The 19,748-nt window shown below is 45.9% G+C and overlaps 2 protein-coding genes across 6 annotated transcripts in view; one reads left to right on the top strand and one right to left on the bottom strand.

Annotated features, from left to right (window-relative positions):
• The window catches only part of EPHA4 (EPH receptor A4), a 152,230-nt gene extending 135,517 nt beyond the window's left edge, over positions 1–16,713 (bottom strand). For 2 of the 5 annotated variants that reach the window (XM_045481427.1, XM_045481426.1), the window contains exons 1-3: positions 16,494–16,713; positions 13,329–13,396; positions 8,129–8,792 (exon numbers count right to left, since the gene is read on the bottom strand). In XM_045481427.1, coding sequence (XP_045337383.1) covers positions 8,129–8,792; positions 13,329–13,396; positions 16,494–16,584 — 823 coding nt within the window. In that variant the 5' untranslated portion in view covers positions 16,585–16,713. The remainder of the gene's footprint in view (positions 1–8,128; positions 8,793–13,328; positions 13,397–16,493) is intronic. The other 3 variants (XM_045481425.1, XM_045481428.1, XM_045481424.1) reach the window with 3 other exon arrangements.
• Positions 16,714–17,285: 572 nt separating this feature from the next.
• Positions 17,286–19,305, top strand: LOC123599527. Its single transcript, XM_045481429.1, has 2 exons — positions 17,286–18,004; positions 19,231–19,305. The coding sequence occupies exons 1-2, from the start codon at positions 17,323–17,325 to the stop codon at positions 19,248–19,250; spliced, it is 702 nt and encodes a 233-aa protein (XP_045337385.1). The 5' UTR covers positions 17,286–17,322; the 3' UTR covers positions 19,251–19,305.
• Positions 19,306–19,748: the final 443 nt, after the last annotated feature.

Raw genomic sequence — 19,748 nt, forward strand, 5'->3', positions numbered from 1 at the left:
CAAGCAGGGTGAAGCTCGTTGGGTTATACACGCAGGATGCTTGCATTGCCCTTCTAGGAGAATAAAGCAAAGGTTAAGTCGGTTTGGAGACACTGGGTGGGATGGGAAGACAGGAATTGGACAGGCGACATTCAACCCCCCGTGAATGCACGTATGCAATACGGAACAGAACACAGTCAATACACCTTGTAAGGAAACTTATCTGGGACAAGTTGAAGATAAAATCAGACATGGGATTTTAATTGCGACTCTAGGTACAAAGCCTGATGGACTCATTCATTTATGTAGAAACAGATGAAAATGCCAACGGTGGTCTGCAAGTTATATGCCTTCAGTGTCTATTTGTTGAAGGAATGAATGGATTCCAGCCCACCAGTGACCTAACGCCTATTTCTGGAACTTCCTGAGATCTGACAATTGCTTTTCAAAGAATTTTATCTTTTTACTTTACCATTTTTTTTCCAGCCCTTTGTTGGGACACTTCTAAACATTCCTAGCATAATCTGAATTGTGCACTCAGAAAGAACGGCAAGATTCCAGCTGAAGCTGTCACTACACAGACAAGCTAAAGGCTTCACCAACACTAGGTTACTTTCCAAAGGTCAGAAAAAAAAAAAAAAAATGAGCAGCAGGAGCCGGGTTGTTTTGCAAGGGGCAAGGGGCCGGGGAGTGAGAAGCAGCCACCCTGGGGGGGGGGGGGGGTGGCGCATAGAAAGAGCCCAGTGCAAACAGTGCACTCCCTGCCCCCGCCCCCAATCTCTGGAAGCATTCAAATCAAAACCGAATTCATTTGCATGGTGTCTAAATCAGTGGGTTCTGCATAAACAGAAGGAGATTTCGGCTGGAGTTTCCAAAGGAAGCCCTCACCGCCTTTGTGAGAGGGGGGAAATGGGTGTGCTGTTTTGCATGAGGGCGCATACAGAAAATGCAAATGAAGACTGGGCAGCTTGGAAAAGCAACCCCGGGCCGACAGCTGACGACCCGCATTCACCCACAAAACCCTCGGCGGCTCCAAAGGGAGTTGTAAGCGGTTCCGACAGGATTGTTTCCCAAGAAGCCGAAACAGACCCTGAATATTCATAAAATGTCCGTTTAGTCATGGGACTATTAATTACCCGTCAGATCATGGAACTGGGTGACCTCACCTGCTCTCCTCCCCCCAAAACAGCTCAGAGGTACCAGCTGTAAGGCCCACAATGAGAAAGGTTTTATGCCCCACAGTCTCTCCGGGTCCAGGGGACAGCTGAGGCCTTCATTAATCGTGCCTCCTCACAAGGACAATAAAACTAAAGAGCGCTGAGCCACCTTATTGGACACAGATAAGCAGCTTTAAAGGGCTAAAAGCTACAAATTGCTGTCTAAGTTGATAGAAACATCTAAAGGGTTGAATAAATAAAAGGCCATTCTTCTAAGCTACCTTCATCTCGCAGATTCTGGAAGCTTTCAGAACTTTCCTATTTCCTTTTCATTTTCAACGTGTCTGCAGCAAGGCAGAAGGGTGCATTCTACATACCGTCAGGGAAACTAAACGGCTGATGGTCTCACGACCCCTTCACACTTCTGAAAATATTGAGGATGCCAAAATGCTCTTGTTTGCACGACTTAAAGCTATCGATAGAAATTGAAATTGAGGGACTTGAAAATTATTTCTTAATCCATTCTAAAAACCGGGGCGCCTCGGTGGCTCAGTCATTTGGGCTTCTGACTTCGGCTCCAGTCATGATCTCCCAGTTGGTGAGTTCGAGCCCTGGTCAGGCTCTGTGCTGATAGCTCAGAGCCTGGAGCCTGTTTAGGATTCTGTGTTTCCCTCTTTCTCTGCCCCTCCCTCACTTGTGGTCTGCCCCCTCTCTCTCAAGAATAAATAAGCATTAAAAAAAAAAGTTAAAGAAAATGGTTTTTAAACCATCTTTACGCAAATTACATGTTAATGAAAAAGTAACTATATTTCCCCAAAACGAAATTAGTGATGAGAGTGACACTGTTTTACATTTATTTATTTATTTGTTTGTTTTGCAAATTTCTTTAACGTGGACAGCTGGATTCTCATATTTGCCACTGCATTCGATTCAATATCTATCACATATAGAAAAGCCTCTAGAAAACTCCACTCATGAAAGAAAAAGAGGTAAAAGGCAAATGATAGTTCAGTATTAATTAAGAAAGTTTTGACCTTGCAGATCACAAGAAAGGGTCTTGGGGAATCCAGCTAGAACACACTTTGAGAACCACTACCCTGGTACAATGATGGGAGGAACAGAGGATGTAAATCAATGCACGTAAGATGCATCATTTCATGTCACCTCCTACCCTTGCTTATGTGACATCTTCCCCCCCCCCCCCGCCAAAGAGAAACAAAAACAAACAAACTTCTACTCTGGAACCTAAATGAATTGCTTTCAGTGTTGGACAGACACTGGTCAAATAACCCATCCTTTCAACCTATTTGTATCTAACAACAATAAAATTAATAGTAACAGCTTCCCCTGACCAAGTGCTTAATGATTCTAGACGCTGCATGAAACCCTTTTCTCCAAACATGCTTATGGGTGCGTATCGTACATAATAACATACCGTTGCCGCCAATTTGCAAACGTGAACTGGAGGTCAAGTTAGTGTCCGTGATCACACAGCTGGTTAAGTAGCACCATTAGAAACTAAACCCAAGTCTCAAACTCCAAAACCAGGTCTTAGCCATTTTATACTAAGAATTATGTTAACCCATGAGCTGCTGAGATTTGTGAATGTTCAAGCATAGAGATGATTCATAAACACGATGAAAAGAGAAGACCCAACTGAAGTAGGAATTATAAACCAGGACCTCATTAATACATTTAGTCACATGCAAAGATTTTGATATAGCATGCTGACCCCATGAAACATTACTCCACCAACTAAGCATTTAATATGAAGCAGGCCACAGTTCCTTGGGTGGAACTAAGGAACTCATTCATTCAATGAACATTTAATGAGATCCCACTGTGTTCCATATTCATTACTGGTGTCACTTGTCTGCTTATGCCACAAAAATATTACCAGGAAAAACTCAAATCCCAAATATCTATCAATAAGGGAAAAATTACATATAATGTCGGATGTTCATACTTCAGAATATTAATTATCCATCATGAAGGATGAAGAAAAGTCATATCCTCTAACACGGAGTAATGTCCATGATAAATAGTCAAGCGTCGTAAAAAACAAGATGATAATTAAGGGGATGATTCTATTTCTGTTAATTTTGTAAATACATGAAGATAGATGACATTTGGGCTGCCTGCCAAATTATAAAGAGTGGTCACTCATAAAAAGTTGAAGAGTTTGAGGCATATAGTTCTTTGGTAATGTTAAATTCTTCCATTAAATGACAAAACGAAAAAGCAAACCCAAAACCCCCCCGAGTCGTAAAGTTCAATGTTAAGAAAGTCAAACTTCTCTCAGGACCACCTCTGCTTTACACAGTAGTAACTGAAAAGCCATTTACACAGTCTTTTTTTCCAAAGACTCAAGTCTTAACAGAATAACGACGTCTTAATTCATTTTTTTGAAAGGTACGAGAAAGCTCGGTGAGACTCAAATAAGTCATCAAATTTGAAATAGCAGATTCAAAAGTCCCTAACTGAGATAATTTCCTATGTGATGCTCCGGTGAGCCCAAAATAGAGACCACTCCATGATTTCACACTTACAAAAGAACCCTGGTCACATGAAGAAGGGAAGAGTTAAGAAAAAGTATGACAGAAAGGGGACAATAATTAAACCCTGCTCTTTTATATAAAGAATTGCGTCTTTCAGTGATCACAGCCAGGCTTCAAAGCTGAAGATAAAAGCAGCCATGTGATTCAAGTAATTGATTCTTAAAGACCTGATTCAAAGGTAGAAGAAAAATTTCAAAGGTGGAAAGGATATGGAGCAACATTTCTCTGAACTATATTCGTAATGCTTCCTTTCCGCTACTTTTTTCTCCTAAACTCTTTCTACAGCAGAGTAAGAAAACAAAGTAATTTCTTCTTCGTTGTCTTTTTTTTTTTTTTTTTTTTTAACATAACTCTCTCCCGCTTTTCAGAGCACAAATCTGAAATATTTCTGTCATGGCCATCAAAGCGTTTGTATCTTGTTCTCTCTCAGAAGAGCTTTTAATGATCCCTTTTGCTGGTACGAAGGCATCACATTTTAATAACAGGTAATAGAGGTCCTAGATAGATATATATGAACCCAAACAATCTACAGCAAAACCGTGTATTTCAGCAAGGCTTGATTCCTATGTTGTTTAACTTTGTCACAGTTGTGATTCTTTGACTTGAAGAGTGACTCCAGAAAAAAAAAAAAAGACTTTTTTTATTAGTATTGTTTTTATATATACTCTCTAAAATATCTCTCATTAATATTTCACAAAGAGTAAATCAGTGACTTTCCTTTCATTTTTCAGCTTTTTAATTAAGCAAAGACTATATTAATAAAGAATCTTCTCCTCTCTTCCTCTGCTTAATGTTTCTGAAGGAATGCAGACAAAGGTATAAAACATTTGGACCATTTCCTCAATGGGGGGTACATGTGGGGCTCTGCGGGGAGGTGGGGGGTGGTCCAAGGTGTATATTTTCTTTTCCTTCTTCCAACAGCCTGAGGAGACCCGGCCACCAGACAAACTAGAACTTACTTGTCCTCTGCGGCCAATCACGAGGCAAGTTCACACCACTGCCGAAGCCAGCCAGGGGTAGGTTCTCCCGGAGGAGGAAGTGTCGTTCTGTCCCCAACTGTCCCCAGCGTCCCTGGAGGACTCCATGAGCATGGATTGCTTGGGGGTAAGAACGCCAAGAGGAAGTGTCGTTCTGTCCCCAAAGTCCCTTGAGGACTCCAGCAGATGATGAGGCTTAGATTCAAACAACAGCACCCCCCCGGCACCCCCCCCCCGGCCATTTTTGTCCAAGGATCCTTTGTCAAACATGTAAGACCTAAATCCGTCTTCACTCTGACCCCCTGGACCCCAGGGAAGATGGATGAGGAAGCGGGTGACCTTTCACCTGCTTTAGTGGGCCTGCAACAGTAGGCCCACTGGAAAGACAATTGGGGAGGAACCTGTTGCCAGAGTTCTGAAGGCTGCCAGTTCCCCCTTTATATCCCTCCTAAAGCTCTCTTTGCAACCCTGGTCTTTCTTGTCCCGCCCCCAAATCACTTTCCTCTCACTCAAAGGACAGCTCTCTTTCCTGCAGGGGAGAGATCAAATGACACCCTCCAGATATCATTTTCGACATGAAGTGTGAAAATAGACATTATTGTTGGTTAAGGCAAGGGCCCTGCTTCCTTCCTATCTTTGGCCTTGACGTCCCCGAGTGGCTGGGAGATTGAGTTTCTCTTTTACTTTTCCAACTCAATACCCTTAAACGTCCACAGCTTTGGGAAGAGCCAGTGATCAAAAACTTGCTAGCATTAACATGGGCTTAATGCTTTATGGTCTACAAGGTGACTTTTACTACTCCTACATCACTGTGTCCTCATCGATGACTACAAGCTAAGTAGAGTTATCGTCAACCCATTTTACAGATGAAGAAACAAAGCTCAGAGGGCTTGAGAAACGGGCTCAAGGTCACACAGTTAAGTGACCACACTGAGACACATTTCTTTGTCTCAGTGCTCTCTCTGCTCTACCTGGATGCGTCCCAGTAATGACGTCAAGGATGGAGATGACTATTTTTATTACTGTTAAGATTTTTACAGGCTTGAGTCATCTTTAAAAAGTTTCACTCAAGTTTGGATCTGAAGAATCTTGCCATTCAAGTTTTTCCTTCCTCCCTAAATGCATCAGCAAGCCTCCCTGGTAGTATTAAAAACAAACAAACAAACAAACAACGTGCAAGATTTTGGTCAAAAACGTCTTCTTGAAAGAGTTAACCATTTTATGAGCAGCAAAGAAAATACCAGAGTGAGAACAATAAAGATTCAAAAGGAAAAAAAAAAAGGCCCCAACCTCCCCTTCCATTAAATATCTGGCCTTGTGTTTGCTTAGAAATGGACTGGACCTAAAACACGGAGCCCCACCCTTCCCATGAACCATATGATTAACTGGATTCCCAAGATTATTTCCATAAAGCAAACCACTAAAATGTTCAATTGCCTTTACATTCACTTCCCCCTCCATCTTTTTCTCTTCTTCTTCTAATTTGGGCTGTAAAGCTGTCAAGGACTTTCACAGGGTAGCAATGTATGAGTTACTGGGCTCTGTGACAATTGAAAATCAATGACATTAGATACAGAGATGTCCTAATGCCAGAGCAGGAAATGGAAGACAATGGTGGTTTTTTTTTTCTTTTAAATATATATAAGAATCTTGACATGGGAAGACGTGCAAGTCCTGTGTTTCAAAAATCGAAGAGGCAGAATAATTTACTCTAGATGTGATGCGGTGTCATTGTCCTGTTCACGTCACTGTTCCTGCTATGATGATTGCAATCTAGGTGCCAATAACAATGCTCTCGTATATGTTCTAATACCCCTACCGGAATATACTTCAGGGTTTCAATTTGGTAGAGCCGATCTAGTAGCTGCTAAGTCAAGAGCCAACACAGTGACCAAGAAATTAATCGTTGTAAGCAAACAAACAAACAACTTTAACAACCAACCTAAAAGTTTTCAAATTTACAAGTTTACCTTTTCACTCTGGGTCAACAGAAAAGGTAGCCAGCCTTTATTGTTTTAGTTACGATGGATTTATGACATTCCTTGTTAGCTACTCCTAGAAATAACTAGCAAATCAGGAATGCCACTTTAAAACAGCATAAAGTATAAAGGAGAAAAATGCATAACCTATGACATCAAATTACCAAAAATGCAACTTTCTTGAGGTTATAACTGTTGATTTCCAGTCAGTCAAGTGGATTGTCCCATGGCTAATCCCACCCTGTCATTAAGATGGTTGAAATGCCAGACAAATTGTTTGGCAGTCAGTTATTGCGGGGTCTTTAATCACCGAATCAGATGAACCATGTGGCAATCAGTCTACAGCTCAACAGTCACCCTGAGAAAAGATTAATCGGATCCGTTCCATAGTCGGGACCAGAGTTACACTGTTTAGCAGTAACCATAAGATTGGTGGCAGCAGACTATTGATAACCACTAAAAATAAAACATCAAGCAAAAATAACAACGCTAGGCATGACTGAGTTTTTTAAGCCTTAATCCACACATAACATGAGCAATCCATCTAAATATGAACTTTTTTCATCCCCCTGCTCAGAAACAAAGCCGCTGCAAAGAAAACTCTTTTACAAAAACTCCCCAGGAAGGAGAAATAAGGGAAGGAAGAATTGCATACACTAAACTTCAGGAAAGAAAATCGTCTTGGTAATATGATAAGTAGTAATTAACGTGATAGAAAAAAAGTCTCGATTTCTTCAAAAACTCAACAACCAAAATGGATCACAATTTACTATGGCTTCCGACCATACAGATCAAATAAGACTCTCATTAGCTCTTTATCACCTCCTCGGGGAAATCAAGAGGTCTTTCATCAAGATTAATGTCACTTGCAGACCCTATCAATGGGTGCTCGGTGGAACAGAGTGTACTTGAAATTCTGTCACTCCATTTTGTCTATACTCCACTCCACTCGTCTACACTGGCCCATGAGACAGGAAAAACTGGACTTTCTTCACACAGCTCGATTTTAATCAGTGGGAGGGAATTGCAAGAATGCGATCCTAATGTCACAGTAAAGTCGTTCCTGTACATACATACGCGACGAGAGATATTTAACCATTGCTGCCATTTTCCCAGGTCTGTAGACAGCAAAACTATGGTTTGAAAACGTGTCTGCCTGCTTAAAGTAAGGATCAATCGAGTCTGTTTCTTCCACTTGTTCATTTACATTTCAGAGGGCACATCAAGCCAGTTCAGATCTAAGTGCCTGTTAGCAAATGTGTTTGGCCTTCTGCTGATTACACAGCATCATTTATTTTGTCAGTATTAGAAATGTCTTAGCCTTGCCACCTGGAGCTATAGCACTTACTCATTAGACCCCTCTGTCCCACCACATCCCACAGGGGCTGCTAATTACTGGCTTTACTCCATTTAGTCTCATCTCTGATTTAATTACGTGCACTAAGCCCTAATGAAAAGTACAATATGGCTCTCCTTACCTTGGCATTCTCCATTCCACTCTTCATGCCCAGCATTGCATAGGCAGTTGCCAATGGGTACCAGCCACTCACCATCTGCCCCACAGTACATTTTTGGCACATCCTTTTCTTCTGAGTTGTTGACACAGGAGCCTCGAACTTCCACCAGGGAAGACGTATCAGCCCCCGTGATGGTGTCTGGAAACTGGGCCAGGTTGCGAACGGTGAGCGGACACTTCTTATAGAACACGCGGACCGATACCAGGGCAATGCAGGCCCCCACATCCTGAAAAGCCAGGTAAAACCCCTTTTTGCTCAGTGGCCCTACATCCCGGATCTCAGTGTTCAGCTTCATGATTCTGTCACCAATGTCCACTTGGGTGAAGCTCTCATCGGCCGCAATGGTGTCAATCTTGGCAAACTGGCTCTCTCGGATGAAACGCTCTTTGTCATTGTCCGATTCGTAGTAGTACAGGTTAAACGTCTCCTTGCAAGTCCCCATGACACCCGGAAGACTGTTGCAGTCTCTCAAGGTGAACTTGATCTCAATGTACACCCTCTGAGCCCCTTCTCGGGTGATCCAATCAGTTCGTAGCCAGTTATTCTGACTGGGTTCCATCACATTGCACACTTGGTAGGTTCGGATTGGTGTATTTTTTTCATCCATTATGCTCACTTCCTCCCACTGCAAAGATCCAGAGGAAATGTATCAATTACAAAATGTCATCATACAGTGATTTGTCCATTCCGTTTTACCCTCGCAGGACAGTGATGATTTCTGTTCCAGTGAGGAAGCAAACTCCTGAGCATCAACCCTCACTAATGAAACGTCTTATGGGAGACAAGACAACATTTTATTGGGGAAGTATTTTTTTTGTTTTTTGTTTTCTGGTTTGTGTGTGTGTGTGTGTGTGTGTGTGTTTGTGGTTGTTTCCTTCTTTTGCCAAAAATCCAGAGGCATTGGTAGATTTATTGCTTATGAGTTCACTAGCAGCTCCTTGTGGTGGTCTAACAACCTCAAATTCACCTATTACAACAGCTACAATTTCAAGTGGCAACAGTTCAAATTTACTCGTAAATGAAAAACTAGTATGTGTATTGTTTCAACAACTGAGCAGAGACCTGCAAATTAAGAGCAGGAAGAAAGAAGCTTGCCAAAGGAAGACAATTATCAGTTAATTAGTGGTGCTCCTGTCAGAACTTTGCTCTCTAATACCTAAAAAAAAAAATGTCAGTCGATTTTTTTTTTTTTTTTTTTTTTTTTTTTTTTTGGCACCGTCTCTATTCTTTAAAGAGGTAAAGAAAATCTCACTCTTCTGGTTTTGGTAATCCTGGGAAGACAGAGAGCAAACTTTATGGTTGGATTTCTCAAATCCACTGTCATTCATAACAATGAGACACCTTTGCAGAGCAATGGATTCAATGAATTATGTATATTCTGATTTTTATATACGTATTCTTATTTTTAAAACACATACCCGTAAGGAAACAAGAACGCACATATGCCTCTTCCAAATATTCTGTGGACATTGAAAATAAAGTAGTAGGCGGTATCTATGATTGAAAGCCCAAGAAAATTAAAGAAGGCTTTTAGGGTTTTCTTTGCAATCGACTTCCTCACATAAAGATTCTACTGGTGGGACAGTCTGAACTCACTGTGACTAGAGTAGTAATTTCACTCTTGCCACAGCTTTTAAAAATAATCCTAAGAGCAGCAAGATTGTTTGGGGGCTTCTAGAGGGCTAGCAGGAAGCCTCCAATTCTTCCCTAATATCTACAGTGATGCATTTATATAGATCTGGTATAAATCAGCTTAAGTATCTAACACATGAATATAATTAGAAGAAAAAAAAGATAGTTTAAAAAAATTCATATTCCATAATAGCTCCACTTAAAGCTCCATTCAATCCAATGAAGTACGTACAACCATAATGTATCTTTTAACGGGTTTTCCATCTGTGCATTGGAAAACTATTAATGGATGGAAATGTTACTCTGTGAAGGGCCACACTGCATAAAATTCTGTATCCCTTTCATCTGCGACCATTATGAAAGTTGGAACTGGGAGGGATAAGTGCCCTGTGGTGATTAAAATTTCTTTTTATCCGCTAAGCAATAAATCACCAGTAATTTACTTATTTGGGGAAATTCATGTAAATCCAAAAATAGATCTCCACCTTCAAAAAAACCCTACTCAGCATGCTTCTCATCTCAGAACAAAGGGAATATGGAAAAACACATTTATCAATGTAAATGAAAGCACACAGGGATATCTCCATAGAGTTCATACAGGATAGTTTGGGTCTAATGTGAATTTTCCAGCCTGACCTTAATTGTCTAAACACATTGATCAATTCACCAGAACAATGACAGATCTCGGCCTTAGTTTTGTATTTTACAATCAGTATCAGAAACTCAATATGCTCCTTTAAAGGACCGCTCCCAAGAAATTAGGTTTTTGCTACAATGTTGCCATCAGGAGCCATTCCTTTCAATTATTCTATGTTCTGCTTAGTCGTTCTTACAGAAAAAAAAGAGAACAGGGAGTTGTCTCTGACTATATTTCATATCTGACTCTGTGGTATTAAGTTTTCCCTTCCTCTTTAAAAATAACAATAACAACAAATAAAGGACAACACTTATAGACCAAACCGTGATCCCAAGTTTCCAGCCAAGAAAGATATAAGCCGTTCTCCCTACAGGTAGAAATTTCAGAATAACCAAAAGATACAAATGTGCTTTTATGTTTAGCTAGAAAGAACTTTTTAAAGCCAATCCATCCATGCTTGGTAGATAATCCAATTCATACCTTCATTCTAAGCCTGAAAAAGTCTTCTTAAATTACAAGATCTACAGATTAATGAGACTTTATAATTCGGCACATAATTTCTCAATGGCTACTATATATTTTGGAATGACTAATTCTATTATACATAAACAAAATGTCATTTCCAGCCCCTTGCAATAATATCTAAAATGTTACACCCCTAATACTTAAGGAGAGGGGGAAACAAAAAAACAAACAAACAAAAAAAAACAACTACATTCTGCATTCAGAAGTCCACATTAGGTCCATAAAAAGTTCTGGGTTGTACACAATCAGCTATATACGCACAGTATTATTTTAAGAGACTTCAAGACGACCGAAAGAAGTTTTGTGTTTAGAAAAAGTGAGCAGGTGTCCTTTCAGCAGTTGGGGGGTGGGTGCAGGATGTGGGATGTCTACAGCATATTAAGTTGCGGTAAAAGCTTTCCAGAAACTAGATAGACCATAGGCTGTACTCAGAAATGTGTCATTCCTTGCGTTTAAACAGATCACATGTATATTTAGTGTAGCAAGGCAGGTCCAAAATCATATTCGATGCCTTCTCCCTTCAAACTTGAGAGTGGCCAGTAAGAAAATAAGGCTCATTAAATTTTCAAAGTACTGATGCGTTCCATCCTCAATTTTGCTAGCAGTTCTAATACAGTCAACCTGCAGAGCTATCCTCCTGGTACAGCATGGGAAAGCCTCCCTGAATCAGTGACCTTTCCAGGGTATAGGATTAACAAGAGGCTGACTCTCACAAGATAAAGCTGTACCTTTCTTCGCATTCAAAGGATGAGGGCAATTGCCTGCAATCAGCAGTGAATACAGCCTGTCTACACTGCCGGAGGCCTGCCAATCACTCTCCCTCCCTTTAAAAAAATGGTTTTGAGGCCCGACTAGAATTTTTCAGCAGAGAGCCAACCCAGTGCAGTCAAGTTCAGGCGGATAAACAGGAAGGCAAGGCGACCTCCGGTTTATTTCATGTGGATTACACGACCTCTTTTGGAAAAAAGACGCCTAAGAGTCTCCATTTGCCTTACTACTTTCTTGCCTTATTTTTTTTTTTTTTTCAACGTTTATTTATTTTTGGGACAGAGAGAGACACAGCATGAACGGGGGAGGGGCAGAGAGAGAGGGAGACACAGAATCGGAAACAGGCTCCAGGCTCTGAGCCATCAGCCCAGAGCCCGACGCGGGGCTTGAACTCACGGACCGCGAGATCGTGACCTGACTGAAGTCGGACGCTTAACCGACTGCGCCACCCAGGCGCCCCTCTTGCCTTATTTTTGAAGCCCGCCTTTTACAAGTTTCTGTGAATCTTTACTTTTTTCATCCTTTATTGTTGATTCAGTGGACAGGTGGTGTGAGGTACCATACCGGGAGGTGGCCTTAGGGCTTTTGCCTGCTAAACACTCCCTCTCTTTCACCTCCATTGTTTTTAATCAACTGACTCTGTCATAGATTATCAAGCATATAAAAGTAGAATGATCTACTTAATTTTTAAAGGATTTGAGAATTACTTTAAATTTGGCAGAAGCCAGAGTTAACATGCTAAATGGATTTCTTTCCAAAGCTGATGCATTCTGACCTGTTCTGAAGGGCGGAGGGGGAAGATGTGGCCATTGACCTAACTGTGGTCTTAAATCTTCAGGAGGCAGGGATGGCACATTTGAGAAGAAATGAGCAGTGATGAACTCTCTCATACTTTATCTTCTAGCTTCCCCTTTCCCAAAGATTCAAGATTCCAAATATTTAAACTTTCCACATTCAGCACCAACAATTCAAAAGCTGGTTGTTGTTGTTGTTTTGGTTCATTCATTTGTTTGTTTGTTTCTGCATATATTGTGCCTCTGGCACAAGTTCATAGGTCTTTCTCTTTGTGTGCAAGAGAGCTGCAGATAGCAAGGTAAGGACCATCCCCATCACCCCCCACCCCCACCCCCACCCCGTTGCTTACACATAGAACTAAACCTGTACCTGCTGCAATCAGAAAATGTTTTCTCCCTGGTATCTTTACTTATGCATTTTCCTCATCTGGAAACAGAACAATTGCTCTGAAATGAACCCTGTCGGGACTTCATGGCCATCACATTAATAGGCACGAATTCTAATTTGGTCCCTGGATTGTATTTCTTGAGGGTATTTTAGTTTTAAATAGGCATCTAAGTCTATGCCTCCACCAATCTCCTAATTTTGAAACCCCTTTCTGCCCTTTTGGTTTCTACTTCTTCTATGACAGAGCCATCCAAAGGGAGTATAGGATTTCTCCAACAAAGCGTAATTCACTTCATAGGCCATGGTGGAAATCTGACCCCCTCGCCACAATCAACAAGAATCAAGCCATTAGGACTCTCAGAAAGTTGCTAATCACTCCTTTTTACCCTTTGGATCAGAGAGCAACTCGGAACTTACCCCTCCTTCCAGAGGGCTCGCTATCCACCCAAGTTCTCCCTGAACAGACCTGGAATCCAATAAGGTAACTGCAAGAAAACAAAGAAAAAAAAAATGGATTAATTTCCAATGGCAAAAAAACCCAATACTACAAAAACCATTTGCCTGAGCGTTTCCATATGTGCTGAGGGTGTGCATATCCAACTCTGATCAAAACCTAAACTTGGTCTCACTTATGTAAATAATCATTACTTACTTGATCTTCTCCCCTCTTTAAATCTGCACGTTCTTATTTATTTAACTTGCTTAGCATTTAAAATTCCATCCCAGGACTGAGTTGATTCATTTTCGAAAAAGGATGAATAGAGAATCTCAAGTACAATTCAAAAAATAAATATATCTATGTAGGGCAGTTACACTCCAGAGCAAAACCTGCATTCATCTCTGTCTGGTATCTACTAGAGTTATTTGTTTTTGCAAGTTTCAGATGACCACATAACTCATCATCAAGTGAATTCTAACAGAGAGTACTCAAAGGGTCATGAAAAGGCTCTCTCTATCATTTCTTTTCTCCCTCCCCCACCAAAGAAAGAGGCCCCGGATGTGGTATCCGCTCTTTTTTTTTTTTTTAAATATGGAAGTTTCAGAGAGGGGTAATGGCAGACCTGTAGGATTAAAATGCAAACACACTGGAATATTCTCTTCCCCGGGTCTTTTGGAGGACAACCAGAGACTTCTCCTCAGCCTAGAAGGACATCACTGGTTTGAATTTTAGGTGAGGGAGTGCCGTCTAACAGATTCAGCGTCCTTGTGCTGGACCTAAGAGGGTGGGGGATGCGGGGGTGGGAAGGCCACAGAGCGGCTGCACCCCACCCAGGCTGGAAATGTCCTAGGCACGGAGGACACTGAAAAGGACACAATGGATTCTTAACCTCTCCACATTCCCTTTCCCACCGAGATCTGCAGGCCTGGGGGTCGAAAGGCCCATCTCAAAGGAACCCCCGGGTTATTAATTTGATCGGTGAGGCTGGCTCTTTAGGCTGGGGGAGGGGTGGGAATAGGGAGCCCGCAACCTTGCTCCTGGGCACTCCGATTCACCATCTCACTGCCAGGCCCCTGAATTCTGCCCACCTTCCCTGTTTCATCCCCAAGTCAAAGGGCTTCAAATCAGTGCTTTCTCCCGGTTTTCCCGAGGAACCAGAATTCCTAGGGTCTCTTAATTATTTTAAAATGTAGAGCCCTACCCTGGGTCGCTCCCGCCCGGAGTTGCGCCCCCCCCCCCCTCCTCATTCCCTCTTCTGGGTCCCTAGAGAAAAGCCCGCTACATCCATTTGGATTTATGTAAGGTGGATTAGGGACACAAAGGGAACAATAAGACCCAATTTACAAAAAAAGGGAGGGAGTAGAAAGGGAGGGTAAAAGGGAGAAAAGGAAACGTGATGGGAATAAAAAGCAACAAAATGAATTAATTTTTAAGGGGGAGGAGCGGCCGGAGGGGGAGGGGAGATACCACCCCCCCTTCGTTCTACATCAGTCTACAGCTCCATCAACACCGTTTTTGTCTAGCGCTCCCAAGTTTTGCCTCCAAAAGAAAAAACAAGAAAAGGGGAAAGAAAAAGAAAAAAAAGAGGAAAGAAAAAAGAAAAAAAAAATCTCTGTTACGTCTGGTGCCAGAGAGGTCTTGAGGGACGTCCTAACAAGTGTGCGAAGTAGTCAAGAGAAAGCGAGATCCATGCTTCCCCTAAAAGGAATGACCCTGGGGATCGAGGGGCCTCAGCGACCACGATGGCACCAGAAGCCAGTAAGGAAGAAGGGAGGAGATCGAGAGGGTGGGAGGGCGCCCCTTTCCTCCAAACAGTGTCTGTAGGCAGGTGTGCGAATCTCTCCGAATCTCGCCTCCGTCTGGCGAGCTCCTGGGTACCGGATGCCCAGCCAAGGCTAAGTTGGTTTTTGGCTCCCTCCTTCGGAACAGGAAAAATGATAGATTGCGCAGGGACGCGTGGACGGATTCTGGAGAGATGGACGGATGAATAGATGGATGGATGGATGGATGGATGGATGGATAGATGGCTGGGGGAGGCAGCGGGGGGCGGGGGTGTGTGTGCAAGAGGCGACGAGACGGGTGCAAGGCTAGATGCACGCTGACTTGAACACAAGCAGCACCGAGCACAGGCGCACACAATCAGGACACTCACGCATAGGCACACACAATCGTCCGCGTCCACGCGGGCACCCGCGCACCCACACACACGCATTTGTGCGCGCGCGCATACACACACACACACACACACACACACACACACACACGCATTCAATTCGCCTTTCTCTGAGATCATCAGAAACTAAATGATCAACCTCCACCTCTCCTACACGGATACAATCTTTCCAGCACGTCCGAAGAGACGCGCGGAAAATACACCCAGACGGGTCCGGTCGGTCTCGCACATTCCATCCAAACTAACCCAGTGTATAGTTCTGGGGGCAAAACCCGAAAACTAGTACGTTCAACTTGCCAGCGGGCTCCCGGGGTCTGCGGGGTTATCTGAAGAGCATGGGCGCCCTTAGGCCAGCGATCGCGCACCCGGAGCGCGCGGCCCAGCGGGGAGAAAGGTGTCTGACGCCGGGCGCTACAGAAATCAGGTCACTGGCGACCTGCGAGCGGCGCCACGACCGCTGTGCAGCTGAGGCCCCGCAGCCGGGTCCTGAGAAGCCCAGGGCTCGGGAAACTTTGCAGAAACCTGAGCTCCAAGGCTTTCGCAAGAACCCTGGAGCACCAAGCACTCACTTGGTTCCAGGCTTGCGTCCCCCCTTGACCGGGGCTGGGTTGGGAACGGTGGTAGGTCCATTTTTTTTTTTTTTTTTTTTTTTTTTAATCCTGGTGTTAGCTCCCGTGTATCCCCTGGGGCGCCTGGAGCTCGCCTCGCTGGCGGATGCTGATAAACTTTGTCCTTTCGCTACAAACTTGGGTAGCTCCGCCGAATGCACGGTCACCTCCCGGGGCAGGCTGCCCGGCAGCTTCCCCCCTCCTCCTCGCGGATCCCCTCGTCCTGGTCCCCTTCTCCGAAGTGGGGGTGCGCCACTCACGCCAGGATCCCCTCACACCCTCCGGCCTCGCGCTCCCGGGGATCATTCGCCCGCAGATCCACCTCTTTGCCCGGGACCGCAGAAGGACCGCCTCGCTCTTACCTTCATTCGCGGGGTACACCCTGGAACCGGTGACAGCGTCGCAAATCCCAAAGAGAAAGGAAAAGAGGACGAAATAGAAAATCCCAGCCATGGTTCGCCGGTGCCAACGCTGCTCCTGCCGCTTCTATCCCAGTGGAATAAATGCTTAAGTTAGGAGTGCAGCAGGCTGAAGACATTGCCAAGGGGGTGGGCCCAGCCCGTGACGTTCACCCGCCAGTCCGGGGCCCGCGGCCAATAGTGGTGTAGACGGGGCGGTCTGGCCCCGCCCCACTGAGCAGAGCCCGCCCCGAGGCCCCGCCCCCTCCGGGCTCCGCGGGGCGCGCTGTCTCCCGGGGCCTCGGGGCCCCAGCTCTGCCAGGTTCGCGCCCCCACCGGAGGGAGACGGCCTGGTCCCTGGACGTCGCCCCAGGGGTCCAGTCCCAGAGCAGTGGAAGGAGCTTCGAAGACTGAATCGACTGGGGGTGGGGGGCGCGGTGGGGGGGATCCGATGAAGATTGGCAACCCCCTCTCCCCCCGCCACGGGCGGTTTGAGATGGAGGAAAAGGTTCTTTTACTGCAATAAAATAAGTATAAAGTTGACCCTGCCGCTTTGCTGTCGCTTTTTTTCTGAGGGTCGGAGCGTTCGCGTCTCGAGCGCCCGGTCTGGCGCACGGCCCCTGGCACCCTCTGCTACCCTGCCCCGTTTGTGTCTTTACGGCGCGTCTCCAGATGAATGCTCTTTGGGGGAGTTCTGTGGCTTGATTATCTCTCTCTTCCCTGGTTCCCCAGCTGCCTGGACAGCAGAGACCCCATCGGTCCCCAACGTCCAGGGCAGCTCCCGGCGGGAGGCATGGCTCAGTCACCGTCTCCAGAGACGGAACCAGTGACTTCTGAGCAACGGAGAAGAGCCCTCTGGTTGCACCTGGCGTTCACGCAGCGGGTCTCGCCCTGGCCGGGACAGGACTTCCCATCGCCGCAGGACGCCCGGAGAGGGCCTGGCCTGAGCTGCAGGGAACCGACTGCGTGTTACCCGGGGGGTCGTCCCTGGGACCAGGCCTCGTCAGTCCGGAGCGCCGGGGCACAAGCGAAGGGCTTCAAGCGGGAGCGGGGGTGCCTGCTGCTGCCCAGACCACGCAGGTGGGGACGCGGAGGCTGCCTGGCGCGGCCGCTGCAGCTCTGCGCTCCGACGGCTGCCGGCCGCTGCTCCGCACCGCTCTCCGCGCCCGGGGGCCAGTGGAGGGCTGCAGAGGCGGCGCAAATCCTCGCAGCTGCCCCTGCCCCGGCCCGCGAGTGTCACTGTCGACCTTTGGGGGAACGCAGGCCCCACTTGGGCCTCGGTCTGTTCCCAGATGTCCCGGCTGCGGGCGCAACCATCCGAGCGCCGCCCGGCGACTGTAACGCAGCGGGCGGCCCCGGGACGGGCCCCCCGAAGCGACTCGGTGCGTTCCTCCGGACCTTTAAAGGGACCCCGGTTCCCGTTGAAGCCTCCTTCTTCCCTCCCCCAGGCCGCGCCTCCTCTGTCAACCTCCAGGGTAGGACCGGGATTTTCTCCGGAGCCTGGGTCCCAGCGGGTGGGCGACCGCGGGGAGGTGGCAGCGCCTTTCCCTGCGCAGGCAGCGGCTCATCATGAGGCAACCGCGCCACCTGCCGGCCAGGCGCGGGAGTGCGCGGCCCCCGCGGAAAGGCGAGCGGACAAAGACCCGCAACCTGCAACCCGCGGGGTGGAGGTGTGTCCGCTGGGTGTCTTTTCAACCGCCCGCCCACGTCTCGCGCACCCCGACAGCTCCTGCGGTGTGGTGGCCGGCCGGGGTGCCGAGGACCCAGGGGCCGTGCTTCTCGCCAGCTGGGTTACGGAAAATGGAATCAGAACGCGTTTCAAGGAGAAACTCATAACCAACACCCCCAAGGTTGCTGGAGTCGCTTCTGTCCCTGAAAAACAGAAAAAGGAATCCTAGATCAAACAAGGGGAGGGGGGGTAGGGCGGTGTGGAGGAACGAGGGGGTCCCGGCTGCGGTTTCGGGTCGTCGGCCACCGCAGCGCATCGTGTCTCCTTCGTGGCTGGAGAGCTGCACCCTTGCAAACTCCGCAGCGGGCTGATGAGATGGGCAAGTTTTATTTGAGCTCGCCGGGCGAGGCCGTGGGCCGCAGCTGTGTGGGTGGGTGGCCTAGAGGGACAGCTTGCGCGGGCGCCAGGTATTTTGGCTTCTCGGTGAAAGACCCGCAATGTCACAGTCTGAGGACGTGGATGTCAGTTATTGTAGCTACTGTTTTCACGCAAGTAAGGGGGGGGGGGCGGTAATGCAGACGGGAGGATGTACCCTTATGTGTATGTATCAATTATTTAAACAACTACACGGAGTCCCTTTAAGGGATTCACTTCTAGATGCTTTGTTGTGTTTCCCTGGGTTTTATAGAAAAAGAAAGGTGAATTTGGTCCCGGCCATTTGGCACAGCCACTGGAAAGAGGAAAGAGCGATTAACGTTTTGAAACAATAGTTGCCGGTTGCCTCTCCGCAAGAGTTTAAGTTTTAGTTAGTTTTCGTTTTACGTGCACCTGTGGTTGGAATGGAAAATGGACTGCCTGCCTTCCTAAAAAACAGTAACATTTCTAGAACACGCACCGTTTTTCGCCTCCTGGGATACGTGCACTGAATTTTGAACATGGTCTTTCCAGCCCCGACTGCCTGAAAGCGAGGCTCCGTTGGCTGGGGTACATTCAGTGACTCCCCCTTTTTTTCTTCTCATTTTCCTTTTTCAGACCCCAAAGCGACCCAGTAACCTAGAAGACCAAGAGGCGGGAAATGCTATCTTGGAAAACTGAACTGTTTCCTCTACTTAGAGGAAAAGGTCTCTAACCTAAGAGGCGTGATTCCTGCCCCCAAATCGGGCAAAAGTGGAATAAAAGATGATGGTCCAGTCTGTCCTCAGCCTGGAACCACTTTACTGGAAGACACAAGAATTTTCAACAAATCAATAATCCACTGGGGTCAGGAGCATGCAATAGAATACCATAATCTCAAAAAGTACCTAAGACCACCATCTTTTAAAATAAATTCGCTAGGCTTTAGAATAAAACAAGCCTCCTAAATGCTGTAAGAATTCAAGAGTATTGGGGGTGGCTGGGTGGCTCAGTCAATTCAGCATCTGACTCTTGATTTTGGCCCAGGTCGTGATCCCAGGGTGGGGGGGATTAAGCCTCGCATGGGGCTCAGTGCTGAGTATGGAACCTGTTTAAGATTCTCTCTCTCTCTTTCTCTCTCTCTCCCCCTCTGCCCC

Source organism: Leopardus geoffroyi, chromosome C1 (genome assembly GCF_018350155.1).
Source record: "Leopardus geoffroyi isolate Oge1 chromosome C1, O.geoffroyi_Oge1_pat1.0, whole genome shotgun sequence".
NCBI lineage: Eukaryota > Metazoa > Chordata > Mammalia > Carnivora > Felidae > Leopardus > Leopardus geoffroyi.